At 42.9% G+C, this 15,079-nt stretch overlaps 1 protein-coding gene and 1 long non-coding RNA gene across 7 annotated transcripts in view; one reads left to right on the forward strand and one right to left on the reverse strand.

The window, feature by feature from the left end:
• The window catches only part of TSC22D2 (TSC22 domain family member 2), a 30,779-nt gene extending 26,535 nt beyond the window's left edge, over positions 1-4,244 (reverse strand). For all 5 annotated transcript variants that reach the window (XM_076341546.1, XM_076341545.1, XM_076341547.1 and 2 more), the window contains exon 1: positions 2,149-4,244. In XM_076341546.1, the coding sequence (XP_076197661.1) occupies positions 2,149-4,142 (1,994 nt within the window). In that variant the 5' untranslated portion in view covers positions 4,143-4,244. The remainder of the gene's footprint in view (positions 1-2,148) is intronic.
• Positions 4,245-5,099: 855 nt separating this feature from the next.
• On the forward strand, positions 5,100-14,047 carry LOC143161985 (uncharacterized). 2 transcript variants are annotated; one of them, XR_012995618.1, is made up of 5 exons: positions 5,100-5,273; positions 5,669-5,760; positions 6,284-6,338; positions 9,927-10,026; positions 11,448-14,047. It is a non-coding gene; the product is annotated as an uncharacterized LOC143161985 (long non-coding RNA). The 2 variants fall into 2 exon arrangements; XR_012995617.1 differs by lacking the exons at positions 6,284-6,338; positions 9,927-10,026.
• Positions 14,048-15,079: the final 1,032 nt, after the last annotated feature.

Consider the following 15,079-nt stretch of genomic DNA (forward strand, 5'->3'; position numbering starts at 1 on the left):
GTTTAGGCCTGTTTAAAGTAAGCTTTTCTTGCTTATCAGTATCACCACTAAAGAAAGCTATTCCAAGCCCGTAGAGACTCTCACATACCATATAGCTCCTTGCTCAGTGTACCACTTCAGCAAATGACAAGGTTTTATCACCCAGTGCAGAAACGGACAACTGAGAAGTATGCATTTCTTTTCAGATAACCACAAGTTAGTTTCTCTACTGAACGCCATAATGTGGCACGTAAAAAAGAGCGCTCTGCATTTAAGAGTCCATTCCTATTTCTTACTCGTAGTTCTCATCGCCAAGTTTCTGGAAAAGTTTCTTTAGAAACGAACAACATGTAAAGCAATGCTGCAAGGTGGCTCAAGTTCAAAGACGAAAGTATGGAAATAACTTTAAAAATCACTGTTCAGGGTAAGAGTAACAAAAACTGTCTCACTGGCATGCAACACAAAGTTAGCAGCCTACAGGTTTGAATAAGTAGGACAAGTTTCTCCCTATCGTTATATAAAGTGATTCATTTGTCACAGATAATCATGCCTGTTACTACGATTTATATAAATATTAAGTATTAGAAGCTATGCAAAACGAATGCAAAATACATTCCTTTCTGACTTCTTAATCATTAGAATGATTAAACACAAGACAAATAATCTTCTGATAATATACTGAGCTACGAAAAAAACCCTACCAGCTTGAAATCTAACCTTATTTGCACAAAGAGTTTGTCAGCTGGGTCAGCAATCCTCTTAAGGTAGGCACAACTGCTAGAAAATTTTAACTATTTAACTTTTTCTTTCAAGTCCTTTACCACTTTAATCAGAACTAGCACAACTCTCTACAACACGGCTTTTACTTGCATAAAGGCTTTAGCAGAGTTACTATATCAAACGCAGCAGCAGCGTTAGCCAAAGCTCCAGTGAGCACAAGGCCTGCAATACTGCAGATTTAACTCTCTGAACACTGATTTGTCTTTGAGGCACCTTCTCCACCCACTACACCCTACCCCCACATACACAGCAGCTTTACTAAGAGGCGCCCTGAGCAACACTGACTGTGTTATCTTAAAGTCTGGTATTCTCCCAGGGTGAGAGGTGGCTTACAGGATAATTCAGCACATCAGACCTTCTCATAATGGTGTTACTCCTATTTTTGAAAATACAAATACATATAACCCACATGCACTTTATTCCTCCAAATTGCAGTAATCCCAACAGTACACGTTAACGACATTAATTCAGTGCTCAAACACTGCTTTCCCTGAAAGTCTTCTCTCAAAGTCAATTAAGAACATTTTTAGCCATCACGCTACCCTTCAGAGTAATTTGACAAGTCTATGGGCATAAAAGTCACATACATGCTTCCTCTCTCAGGTCCTCTGATGAGTCTGCTCATACTACACACCTTTGTTACAACTAGTAGTTCCAAGTTACCTTCCTATAAAGAAAACTCATTGTAAGGTTGTACTTTCCACTGTGTCTACAACTTTGCTCAAGTAAGTGGCATCCTTTTTATTCAACGCAGAAGACCATTATCTGTAAAGCTTTCACTATGTTATGGCATACAAATTCATATCCCGATGCAAGTACTTTCCTTACTGATACTATAAAGCGCAAATTCAACAGCAGGATAGAAATCAAGAATCTGTGTTGTAAGCCCTTAAGTTTTCCAAGATACCTCACCTGACGACCCTAAGAGAGCACTACACTTCTATTTTTAACAACACTGCAATATAGTGGTATTGATAAACCTATTTTAACCTGGCTGTCATTCCAATGTTTTACGATGTGTTCAGGGGAAAGGAGAGAACAGACTTCCTCGCATACTGAGCAATTAGGTGCAGAAGGACAGTTTTCAGTATTTGATTCGGAAGAGGTCACATTATTTGTGCATTAAGCAGCTTTCAGGCTACTGTCGGCCCTGTTTTGAGAGAAAAGTAATCACTTACAGCCTGAGAAGAATAAGTACAGTTCACTACTTGCCTAAACACTTCGCTATGTTTTGTATTCTTAAAAAAAAAAAAGTAGCCCAGGTAAATTTCAGTATGACTTTCTGAAAATACGAACTTACAAAACCCACTTGCAATAACTTGAAAGTTGTTTGGGTTTTTTCTTCCCTTCAGAAAAGGTATTTTTATGGTGTTATAAAATAATTCATACCTGTCTTCATCACCATCAACAGGAATAGATATGCCAAACACAGAGCTGGCAAGACTGTTCATAGGAGTACTTGCAGGTAACTGAAGAGGATTTGCTAGAGTGTCTGGAATGGGAGGTTTCACAAGAGGTTTATTTTCAGCTATAAGAGAAAGTGGTGGCTGAGGTAGGGGTTCCGATTTTCTTCTAGTATCATCAATCTGGCCTACTAAGGATTGAGCTTGAGTCTGAAACTGTCCGAGGTTTGACTGTGGCAGATTTGCAGGTACATTAGGTGTGCCTTGCATTAACGAGTGTCCGACGTGCGGTGGCTGGACAACACCAGTACTTCTGCTGACAGAAGTGTGGCTAGTCAGCTGGGACTGGACCAGCGTAACAGGGACATTTGGCATAGTAACAGAAGTGGTGGTAGACACACTAGGCACACTTGTACCGGGCACAACTGCAGGCACGTTCTGAACTCCAGAGACCACAGCATGGGGAGCACCAGGCATTCCAGACACTTGACTGCTTCCACCCATTTGATGCTGAGTCACAGATTTCTGTTGCACAACCCCTGTATGTCCAATGCCTTGCTGCACCACACCTCCTGGTTGCGGAATTGCAGTCTGACTAGCTTGTGTCTGGCCACTCTGCATTAATCCTGATCCCTGTCCGACTGCTTCGCCAGGCTGTGCTGACACCCCCATCACTGGCGCTCCCACAGGTGAGGGACTTTGGCCGGTCACCTGCCCCACAGGAAGGCTGGAAGCCACAGTACTTGGAACAGAGCCTGTAGTAGCCTGTTGAATAGCTCCTTGAGACTGCATAATTGTCATGTGCTGCATGTATTCGGTCTGACCAGAAGGTTGCGTCGGCAGTAGATGCACTGGTGGAATCTGGGACTGCGAATAAGCAAATTGTTGAGGCTGAGTCACTGGTATGTTTGTCTGCTGCACCTGCTGCTGTGCCACAGGAATGCTCGGCTGCCCTACTGTCACATTTGGAGGTGCCATGCCTTTCCCGTTGGGTCCAGCCTGCGCAACACCCTGCGTATTTACCTGTGGCTGCGATTGCTGTGGCACCATCATCTGCTGATTTGCTACCGAAGCCCCAGAAAATATAGGCTGAGCAGTACTTTGAGGCATGGCCCCACCTATGGGTTGTTGCGGCTGCTGTTGTTGCCCAATGACAAAATTAGGTTGCTGTAGAGAGGACTGGTTCATTTTCTCTGTCTGGAGCAGCTGTGACACAGCAGTCAGAGAACTGTCAGCTATAGAATCAGGGCCATGGGCCGATGCTGGCACAGCCGAGACCACGACGGAACCTCCTGTGGCACCGAGGCCACTGTCCCTCTCTTGAGCAGCCTGCTCGAAGGTGCTGCTGTGCCGAATGCAATCTCCAGTCCTGCCCAGGACACCACCACCATCCGAGTCCCGGTCATAATATTCCATACACGTCCATCGTCCTCGCCTGTAGGGTTCCCCTGTACCGTGGTCCAGCTTGATCACCCTGAAGCGTGAGCTGCACACAGCAGCCACTGTCTGAGACATCATCCCAGGAGCAGCAGATGCAGAAGGCCCTGTGGAAGGCAAGGCGGTTTGAGCACTGCTGCCTCCTGCCCCAGCAGTGCCAGGGGCAGCAGCTGGCAGGGGCACAGCAGAGCTCTTGGGCACAGCCCCCCCATTGGGGGCCACAGCTGGCGGAGCCGCAGCCACCCCACCAGCAGCCACAGCCAGCTGCCCGTCCAGAAGGAGGTTGGGAGAAACGCTGCCAGGAGTTTCGGCCTCGCCCACGTTGTTGAGAGTCTCTTCAGAGGAGCTCCGCTCGCAGACATCCTCGGGGCCATAGTCGGTAGCTCGGGAAACATCAAAGATTTCAGAAGACACATCCTCAGTGCGGGACTCATCCGGGTCGTCCAGACTCTCAGTGTCCTCAGTGATGCTGCTGGCCACCTGAGCCGTGGTCACGCTGGTGATTTGGAAGCAGCTCTTCTTCTTGGCCGGCATCTTGGACATATTTCCTCCGCGGGGAGGGGCTCCGCCAGCCGGGGCGAGGCGAGCGCGGTGCCGGGGCGGGCTGTCACGGCGTGCCGGCCGGGCCCCCAGCGCTACCGCACATCCTCCGGCTGCTTCCTGCGGCAGGCGGGCGGGCCGCGGCGCTCCCGCTGGCGGGCCGCGGGCCGCGCGGGGGGCGGCGGGGCTCCTCCTCTTCCTCCCCGTCCGCAGCCCTCCTCCCGCGGCCGGGACGCGGGCGTCCTCCTCCCTGCCGCAGCCCCCGCTCCGAGCGCGGCGAGGCCGGCCGAGCGCCCCGCGGCTTCCTGCCGGCCTCGGCGCGGCGCGGGCCCCGGGCGGGCGCGGCGGCCGCAGAAGCAGGCCCGCGGCCCGCCCCGCGCGAGGGGCCCCGCGGCGGCCGGGCGAGGCCCAGGCGGCCCCGTCTCCCCCCGCGCCCTGTCTCCGCGCTCTACCTGGAGACCAGCGCCAGGCGCATCCTGCTCAGAACCAGCCCACGGGCGAGCCCCGCAGGTAACCCCCCACCCGGGGCGGAGGGCCGGCGCGGCGGCGGCAGCGGCGATGAGGAGGAAGAGGAAGAGAGGCGGCTCTCCCGCGGGCGGCCCCGCTGCGCTGCGCCGGCCCCGGGAGCGCGGGCTCCGACTGCGGCTCCCCTCGCCCAAGATGGGGCTCAACTTCTCCTGCGCTGCACCCTGGGAAGGGCGCCGGCCACGCCCCCCGACGCTACGGCGTGATGACGTCACGCCCCGCCGGAGCCGGCGGGGGGAGCGGAGCGTGCGGCGGTTGTTTGGGATGTGCCACCGCCCGCCGACTCCCCCCCTCCCCGCTCGGCTTGGTCCCTCCCGGGCGCGCGGGCCGGTGTTGGCGGTTGGGCGCGTGCGTAGCGCCACTCGCGCGCCGCCGCGCAGCCGCGGCCTGTGGAGAGCGGACGTCCCCTCAGGAGCACGGGCGTCCGCCCGTCCGGCGGCGCTCCTGAGGGGACGCCCGCTCTCCTCAGGCCGGGGCTGCCCGTGGAGTCTTACTACAGAGGCATCTCTTTTGTCTCTTTGCATTAAGTTTCTAATTACACTTACTCCAGGAGAGCTGTTAATGGAGCGTCAAGGCCAGACCTCTGTCCATAAATTCATCAAACAGCGGGTGACAGCATTTAAGCTATTTATCCCTCCTGTTAAATGACAATTGCCCCGACGCAATAGGAAGTTATTTCAGAAACTCACTCCTCTAATTATTAAAATAATATTTTCCAGCCTACATTTATTTACAGACAATTTCTAGTCTTGGTTTTATATTCATAAAGGTAACCAATTCCTAGTTATTTCTCGTAATTCAGAGTTGTCTTTCCCACGGTCATTGTCACAGCCCTACTCTGCATGTTTTGCAGTTTTAATCAATCTCTTGCAGACGAGTGAGCTGAACTGCACACAAACTTGCCGATGAGGCACTGCTGGTATCACATCATAGCACTGGTTTTTCACCATGCCTGTTTCCACTGTGTTTCCTGCTAGATCCTCTGGTTGTTTTTTTTTCCACAGCTACATCATATGGGTGGTTCATATCCAAACCATAAGGAGCCTACCTTTGGTGTCTTCAGGTGCTCACCTCTCATAAATCCCTGATATGATATGTAAGTCAACTTTTTATTATATTTCATTTCTGTTATTCCAGCCACCAATGTCATTAGGGTTTTCCTGTATGATAATCTGGTTCCGGTCTGAACAGTCACACCTTGCAGCTGTACCATTAACCCATCCTGGCTTTTTGTGTAAGGTCACAAAGTGCTTTAAAGACCAGTTCTAAAATACGGAATATCCCTACTACTAGCTTCCCTTCAGTTCAACTGTTCCTGTAAATACAACAGTTCAGCCAAGTTCTGATTTATTTTGCAATCTTGCATGCTAATCCATCTCTTCTGTATCTGTTTTCAGTAATATTTTCCAAGATGATCTCATACCAAATACTTCTCTGTCTTCAACAGAGATTAAACCTACTGCATTAACAATGTAAGAACTCATTTATGTTAGAAAAGAGTGTTGAGTTAATCTGGCATGAGCCACCTTGGTAAATTTATCCATTAAAGTCAGGCATGCTGATTACACGAATCTTTGGCAAATGCCTTTCCACTTTTTTTTTTCAACTTTAATTTGAAGTTCTTATCAACCGTGCTAGCCCCAATTCCAGAAAACTTCTGCAAGAGGTGTTTGGGTAAGTGTCAGTTCATGTTATTAGCGTCTCCCATTACTCAGATGTTTCAAACCGTCAGAGCCTCCATCCTTGAACTTTCTGTCTTCATTATCCTGTGACACCTTCTCATTTCATCTCAGGGAGGAAGGAACTCTGGTGATCACCCAAGTCTCCATTTCTTTGAGCATTGCCATCATTTTCACCAGACTGGTGAATATGCTCTGGTATAATTCAGTGGGAATCTGGTAATGTTGTTTGACCAAATATAGAAGATAACCAGTGGGGTTTTCTCCATTAACCTCAGGTCAATGTCCCACAGTTTATGTCCTGCCAAGTAACACACCCCAGCTTTTCTGGGTATACTCTGAGTAGAGGACTGTCCCTTCATCTGTCACCATACACACTGGGTAGTCTCTTTCGAGTCCTGAATCTCAAGTTATACCCCATTTGTTTTGCTTTCAGTAAAGTATTCTCTTCTGCGGTGCCTTGTGAATTCTCCTTACGTGTGTAACATCCTGGGTTTCCGTGTCTGTGTGCATACAGTGTGCCAAGACTTGCTTTTCTTCTCGTCTTCCTTGGCACTTTGTCTTCTGCCTACTTCTTTTTATGCTAGTATGAACCTTATTTTCAATTCTTTCTCTCTTTGTACTAGCTCATCCCTTATTATTTCCTGTCCTCATACTCTTCAAAGTCTGCCTTCTAGAGTTTCTTCATTCTGCATATGTTAGGAGATGATGAACTGTCTGTGCGGCATCCTTTTTCCTCCTTAATGATTTTGAATTCCCATCTGAACTCCATTTGTAATTCTTGGATTTCCTCCTGCTATACAGGAGTTTTCGCTCCTGATATGACATGAGTTCTGTCAGGCAACACTTTCTGGAGTAGCTTCTACCACGTATCCACTGGAGGATAAAGCATATTCTTTATCTTCTGTTTACTGCCATCTCTTAGCCCTCTGATCAAATCTACATTCTTAGAATCCATCTTTTCTGTCCAACCCTGACTTTGAAGAGGGAATAAAGACAATCCCCCACACTTCCTCCCAAACAAATTCCCTCCAACATGCAATCCTTTGTTTCCTGCACCCTCTTCACTGCCTGATTTCAAATATACAAATGTTAGAGAGGAAATGTACACAGTACAAGATCTTTAAAAATGAGTAATCGTAGAATCATAGAATCATAGAATTATTAAGGTTGGAAAAGACCTCTAAGATCATCAAGTCCAACCATCAACCCACACCACCATGGCCACTAAACCATGTATCTTCTTAATACCAAATTGCAATGTTAAAACTTTGTATTTCAATCTAAGAAATGTCTTATGTCTGTGTGAAAGTGTATTTTTGGCATGGGATGTGAGGCGTTAGACCTTAAACCTGCCATTAGCACAGGAACTATTACTCCTTGTTCTGCAAGTCAACCAAGTATAATCTGATAAAAGAATGGACCTCTGTGTTTGAGCAGAGAGGGTGATGCTACTTTGGCAAGTTAAGTTTCATTTTAACGGGCAGCATGTGGATGTGTCTGGGATTTTTTAAATTAGTCACAACAACGGTGGATTAAATAGCCAAGGGAAAGTCATATGGCCAAAGATGTATGCAATATATTATACAGCACTACTGTTTATACCACAGGTACCGATGAGGTCAGCAGGAGTTCTGGGTTTTTTTTCATGTTAGTATGAAAGCTGTAGGGAGGTGAAGCACCTGGGATGTGGTAATGTTGGCTAACATCTACGCCATCAGATGTGGCATAGATCTGTAAGTGATGATGATAATCTTTGGAGAAAATTTCACAAGGGCAAGGAATAGCTAGCTACAGGAGATAGTAAAGACTTGAGATAACTTTTGTATATGGATTTTTTAAATTTCTTAATTTTCATACGGAAAGCATTTGGGCATATTAATCCAATACATTCAGGACAACATATGATAAAACCATTCTGGATAGGAATACGTTTTAAAAACACTGTCCCTACACAGATGAATGATAGGCATATCAGTGGAAAGATGCAGGATGCCAGAACATAGAGTGAGTCAATCCAACAAATACTTTTCAGTCAATAAGGCAGTCTGTGGAGGACTGTTTATCATGAGCAAATGTGGCACAATCTCCCCCAAACTGTAATATTTAACATTTTCTTTGCTTTAAAATAGTATGTTTTAAATATACAATGATATAAGGTAGTTGTGAAGATTCTTATTGGTCGGCTATTGGATTTGTGTGTGGTATTTCATCTCAGTGAAGCGTGAAATCAAAAAAGTCTCCCTCAGGAAGTGGCATTTTAAAAACATGCAAGGGAGCCTTAAAAACAGAGGCAGAAGTTATTCGACTAGACCTACCCCTATAAGTGATCTTTCCAAATTCTTATAGGAAGGAGACTGATACATAATTAGTGCAATGAAGTTCTTTCCCACCATATAGGTACACAGACCCCTAACAGATAGGGTAACACTTTTTTCAACACTGAACAGCTACCAGTAGGGCGTTGAACAGTAGGCTGCTAAGCTGTAAGAACAGATGTTTTTCCTGACAGTGCAGTAAACCAACATGAAAAGTTTTTTTTCTTCTCATTTTTATGCAACTACTTTATTACTTTAGTGTATGAAAATACGTGTTAGTAGAGTGGTCTTCTGATTTAGATAGGTCTGAAATTTAAAATAGCAAAGATGCTATTTTAGAATCCATTAATTTGTCACTGTTGTTGTTCAGAATAAATTAACATTTGAAATTATAAAATTCTAAATCCCAGATTGAAACGGTCATTTGCTAAACCCTCCATTCATGAACCGTGTATACATGAATATTTTTAACATAACCTAAAATGTAATGAGGAATGGGCTATTTGGCTGACATTTAGTGTGGTCTAGCAAAGGAGAAAGGGAAATTAATAAAAGGTAGAATAGGGAAAGGATGAGGAACAAGAATGAACAAGATAAACTGATTCACTAACAAACCAGAAAGGTTTCTGAAAAGTCAAGTATAAAAATTGCTACAGCCCATGGCCAGGTTAGCCAAGATACACACAAATAATCCACACAATGGCCTTGGCAGCATTACACTGATAATATTTTTGCAAGGTTGAATTAGTGCTGAACAATATTCTAGCATGTTGGGCACAAACATACTGATATTTTTATTAAGTGTCAAGCATGTATATATTCCTTTTTTGCCTTCAAGAAAAACATCTGCCACAGTTAGTTAAAAGAAATTCCCACATGACTCCTGTCTGAGTTTCTGTGAGTGTCAACTGTATGGGACTCTCGTGGTTTCTGTGTGTATGTGCGCGTGTTCCCATTTTTTCGAGATCTGGCAAGGACAGATTTAGCAGGCAGTGGTGAAGGCAGCAGACTCCTTTTCAGTGCTCCTATGTCGCGTGACAGCGACTTTTGTGTAATTCTTCCACACTCTCTCCATCACCTTCTACCATTACACATTTCACTAGGAGGATCCCTTGACAGAGTTTCAGTAGCAATGAGAACTATTAGCGGCTTTCCACACTTGTGGTTCTACTGTTTGGGGACTGCAGGTCAATTTACATATTTTGGTATCTATGGATCATGCACCAGTCATGCAAAAGACATGTATCTTTCACAAAATCTTTCAGCCTCAGAGACTGAGAGAGCAGAAATGCTCTCAGATGATGGAAGACCAAAAAAGAAGCCCTTCTAGAGTGTAAGCTGTAAAGACTCAAACACTGACTGCATGTATGTATCCAGTGAAAATGGTACTAAAATGTTCTGTTTGTTTGTTTGTTTGTTTGTTTTGATTTTAAATGGGCAAAAGGTGGTCCTTCCCACTGATCATAGCTTAAATCTGTATATCATTCAGACAGGGATAAAAGCTGTACATTAAAAACCCTAAACACTTACGGAGTTTACACAGGGACACACATGCTCACACCTAGAGATGTATGCATGTGTGTATAAAGATGTATATTAATAGGTGTATATGTAAATTTAAGATTTTGAAAATCCCTAATGATAACATTAAAAATACAATGTTTTTTTAAAAGAAAGCTGTAGGAATTATCAAAGGGAGTTGGACTATTTATTGGTAACTAGAGTTCATGGGTTCAAATTTCTTAGCCTTTAATAACATTAGGTGATTATTGTTGAAGATTTAAAACTAGCCTGGGGAAGCAGTGTGATCTGACAGATAGGGCATTTACCCAAGTATCAGGAGTCCAGATTGAAATTGTTTGTGTGGAAGTCAGTAGGAAACGTTCAGGGGATTAGTTTTTTAACTTCAGTCTTACACGTAAGTTGGTATTTATCTGCAGTGTGGCCTTGTACAAGTTATTTTTCCTTCTTTGTGCCTCTTTTTTTTTCTCTCCCATCTATCAGCCTGCCTTGTCTGCAGATACAGAGAAGTCTTCAGTGCTCTGCCTGCCTTTTTTTGTGTTGAGTACCAAGAACTAAATTTTGGTCAGGCTATGTGATACTGTCTTAGAAATAGTAACATACTGGCACAACAATGAACAAGTGATAAGCAATTCATTTATCACTAGGTTCTTTTCAAATTTGAACAGAAATTTAGGAGTTACTAAAAATTAAACTTTCACATATGTGAATTGAGGTTTACCAGTTTGGTATTTTAAGAGTGCTCTCCCTTTCAGATGGCTCTTGTATTAAGATCCTCCGTTAACATCTTAAATTTTAAAATAAGCAGTAATATCAGAAATTCCTTTCTTTCACTGTAAACTGTACATTTTCCATTTTATTAAACTAGTGGTGCTAGACAGTAAGACATTTATCCAAATTCTTCTTGGTTTTAAAACTCATCTGAATTACCACAAATTATCTCAAACCAGACTGAGATGCAATGGTAATTTGAATTTCAAGTCCTTTTGAATTTCAAGCTGCAAGACATCGACTGCCAGACCTGGAAGACAAATTCCAGGTTACAGACTGCTGGAGGGAAGAAAAGCATAGAAAAGGGCAAATGAGTTACTTGAATGTCTAAGTAGGATTTTTGCATTTATAAAGGCCACTAACTATCAAGAGAACCAGTGAATAGTAGCTGCAGTATTTAGCTTTAGGCTCTTCTTAAAGTCTCGTGTGACAAAAAGCATGGAAATTTCCTCTTTCCTGACCCTAACAAAATGGCTCCTTTTTTGTCTTTGCAGTGTTCATTGTCTTCTATATGGAAAATTATGGGCACTAAATCCAACAACTAATGAAAAAAAAGTAATATGACCGGCAACTGAGAACAAATGGAAACTGTTACACACATGGAAACACATTTAAATTGCAAATAGAAATGAAGAAATGTTATGAAATCTCATCAGTTGTTGTTAGCCTGATCCTGACCCCTTTCAAGTCAATGGCAAAACCCATTACATGTCAGTGGGAGCTGTGTGTACTTAACTGAGATATGTTAAAATCTAAGGTGAACATTTGTACAGATCAACGGACAGGTCTTTAGCATAATATGCTCTTCTTCATGATGGGTACTTTTACTTTTTCCATATTACCTTGTGCTGCACCTGATTGTGCCGTTTGACTGGGGACAGTCCGGGCCAGGACTTTTCCTTTATTCAGCATAACATGTCAAAGACCATCATGCACGCCTAAAGAATTATGTAAATAATTTAGGGAAATTACAGCATTATATGGAACAGTTGCCTAAAGAGTTCTGTTTCACCAGGGGAGTCTGAGGTTGTCTGTTAATAGACTAGTTACTGTCAAATCCTTCTGGGCTGTATAAGCCCCTGTGTGGTTTTCATCTGTTTAATTTGGCTGTTCTCATTTACGTAGTTGTTCTCAACCTTGCTCTCTGCTGTATTTTGAATGATTTGTGGTTTAGAGGCAGAAAGGAGAAGAGAAGTGTAAGTCAAATCTAAGCTGCAAATCCAGTTTGGGATTGTAGTATGTTCTTGATGCTGAAAAAAAGTATGTATTTTGAATTCATTATAGGGCAACTACCATGTGTTGGCGCTAGCAATGAATTATTGCTGCTGGAACAACACTTTTAGGGAAGGCATAGAGCAGACCTGGGTTTGGTCCGTAGTTTAAAAGCCAGGAAATAAATCCTGGCTTTAGGATAAATAAGTCAGGTTGGTCTGTCTTTTCTTTCTCAGTTTGAACATGAAACAGTTTGTAAACTGTTGATATTTAGTTAATACACTGAAATGCAATGGAATTTAAAGATACAGAAAATTTCTTCGATTTGATGTATAAATAGATTACAGCATTTTCAGCATTCCAGTCTTATGATCAAGTGGAATCCAGATCAGGTTTCATTTAACCTAATTAAAAGAGCAATGTGAATGGTTTCAGATATCTTACGTGGAGTTCAGCAGCATATTCTCTCATGTATTTCAAACTCATATTGAGTAAAGCCTAATGTCAATAGTGGAGAAAATCCACATCAGTAGACTTTGTGTGTCTTGAATCTTTCTGTTTGGCATGAGTGTAGGTTAATGGGACATTTCAATAATTCATTGCTGGATTTCCTGGAATCTAGGTTGTTTGTTTTCTTGAATAATTCTTCTTTGAACAGTAAGTAATCACTTTGTGTATAAACAATTATTCATTTTTTTTACCAGCTATATCAATTATCTCTCAGTGTTAAAAGCATGAATAATGGCAGGGCATTTATTTTTTTAATTAACATTGGATGTTGTCTAAGCAAAAAGGGAATGTACACAATTTCAGATAGCTAGTCAGATACTTTAAATAACTTGTGGCAGGACTTGATCTATAGTTACAGATCAGTTTGCAGTGCCGAGTTCCTAAGTGTAGGTCCTTATGTAATATTTGTAGCATAAGAGTAAGAGGAAGTGTGGAGTAGAAAGAGTGTCTATTTTTAAGATGAGAGAGCGGTTACAGAGTAGACATTAAAGTGATTGCAGCTCTATAATAATAATATTTAGATGGCCTATTTAAATGGACTTTGCAGGGAGTCATGATTGTTTGGAATGGTGACGTCTGTGCTCTCTAGCTGAGACAACATTCATTTGGTTCAACTATGTGAGATACACAGGTTCAAAGGTGAACCTGTATCTATGCCCCTCACATTTCACTTCAACAAGCACAATGCCTTTTCTTCCCCTTTTTACTGGTTAAGCATGCATTCAAGAGCAAAGATTAGAGCTAGATAAATAAAGGTGTGTGAGAACTTCTACATATTTAGGTTCTGAGTAATTTTTGACAGATCTATCGCTACCATATCATGTGGAACACTGATTAGCCAAAACTGGTTCCGTGGCCTTTTTTGCATAAACATGCTACATAAAACTTACATTCTGCAACAGCTGTAACTTTTCAACAAAAGCACAAATATTGGTTTTGTAGTGGGTAGTGGATTGACGGATTCTCTGGCTCCAAATGGAAGCTGTATACAAAATGTATACAAAAAAGTAATACGTCTGTGGCTAATTCCTGCTTTTCTCATCAGACTGTACAGATACTATAAAAGCCTGTGACTTTGCACCTACTGAAACACTCATGCTGTCAGACACTAAAATGATGTGGCGAATTTAAACCTAAATTCCGTTCACATAAGTTTCAGTTTTTCTGCTGTTAATTTTGTTTTAAAGCTTACATAAGTAGTTCCACTGAAATCCACTGAAATAGAATTGTCAGTGAAATGGAGAGATTACTCAGCAAAAATAAAAGTGTTAGAAGTAGACAAGCAATAGTTGTTTATTATTATCTGCATTTTGTATTGTAATTATTATTATATTATAATGGAACACTTCCATGATAAACTTGATTAAAAGAACAGGCACAATTTGTTGTCCATCATTAATGCTGAAGAAATGATCTCAGTATATATCTGTGTGTGCAAATTCAAAACACTTTCAGAGTTCTGTCTTGGGAGCCTGAGAAAAATGAGGAAACAGAATATTTGGGGAAGTGAATATTCTGAAGCTTGTCGGAGTAAACTGGTGCAAGTGGTACGAACTTACTTCTGGGTTAAATGAAAAATACAACAATATTTAAAAAAAAAAATCACTACTAGGATTTCCATAATAATCACCCACTTCATGGCAAGCCCTAACAGATTCTGTATTAGGAGTTTGATCAGCGGAATTGTCCTGAAGGTGTTAAATAGTGTGGAAACTCCTTAGCAATACATTGCAAAAGCAGGGATATACTAAGCACTTTCATTTGGAGAAGGATTTTTTTTCTCAGTTGCACTATAAATAAGTCATTCCGTATGGATAAAAATTAGCTTGTAAATTTTGCAAGTTAAGACCATAGGGTATTTTTCTTCAGGGGCTTATATTCTGTTAAGGCATCTGAAAATCATTAAAGGCTATTGATAGGAAGTGGTCTCCAAGAAGAGGAGCTGTGGTCTCTGGGGAGTAGTCACGATTTAGTGACTCCCTCTTATAGAAAGAAAGGGGTGGTTGTTGGGGTTTTCCAATCACAGTCACACTCTCGCTGATGTTTGAATGAATTTGACAGCATCTGAAGCGAACTATTAGATGGGCTGCACAATGTTAGCATTGCTCTGCAGCAAACGTGACGTCACAGCAGCCAAGTGTAAGCATGGAAGGATATACACAATATATGCAGTAGATACAAAACAGATACAGAAACAGCGGAGTTAGGTCTTTGGCTTTATCCCAAGGGAAATCTTGTGGTAGTGTTACCGTTAGTGGCGCTGACCTGTGCAATGCACACCCAGATGCCCAGAGACCCATGTCCCGTCTCCCAGTGCTGCAGCTGACCAAATGTCCTTGTAACATCAGTACAGAGGCCAGAAAGTAAAGAATAGCAGCGGTATCAGAAACATGAGGTTAGTGTA

Source organism: Aptenodytes patagonicus, chromosome 6 (assembly GCF_965638725.1).
Source record: "Aptenodytes patagonicus chromosome 6, bAptPat1.pri.cur, whole genome shotgun sequence".
NCBI classification, from domain to species: domain Eukaryota; kingdom Metazoa; phylum Chordata; class Aves; order Sphenisciformes; family Spheniscidae; genus Aptenodytes; species Aptenodytes patagonicus.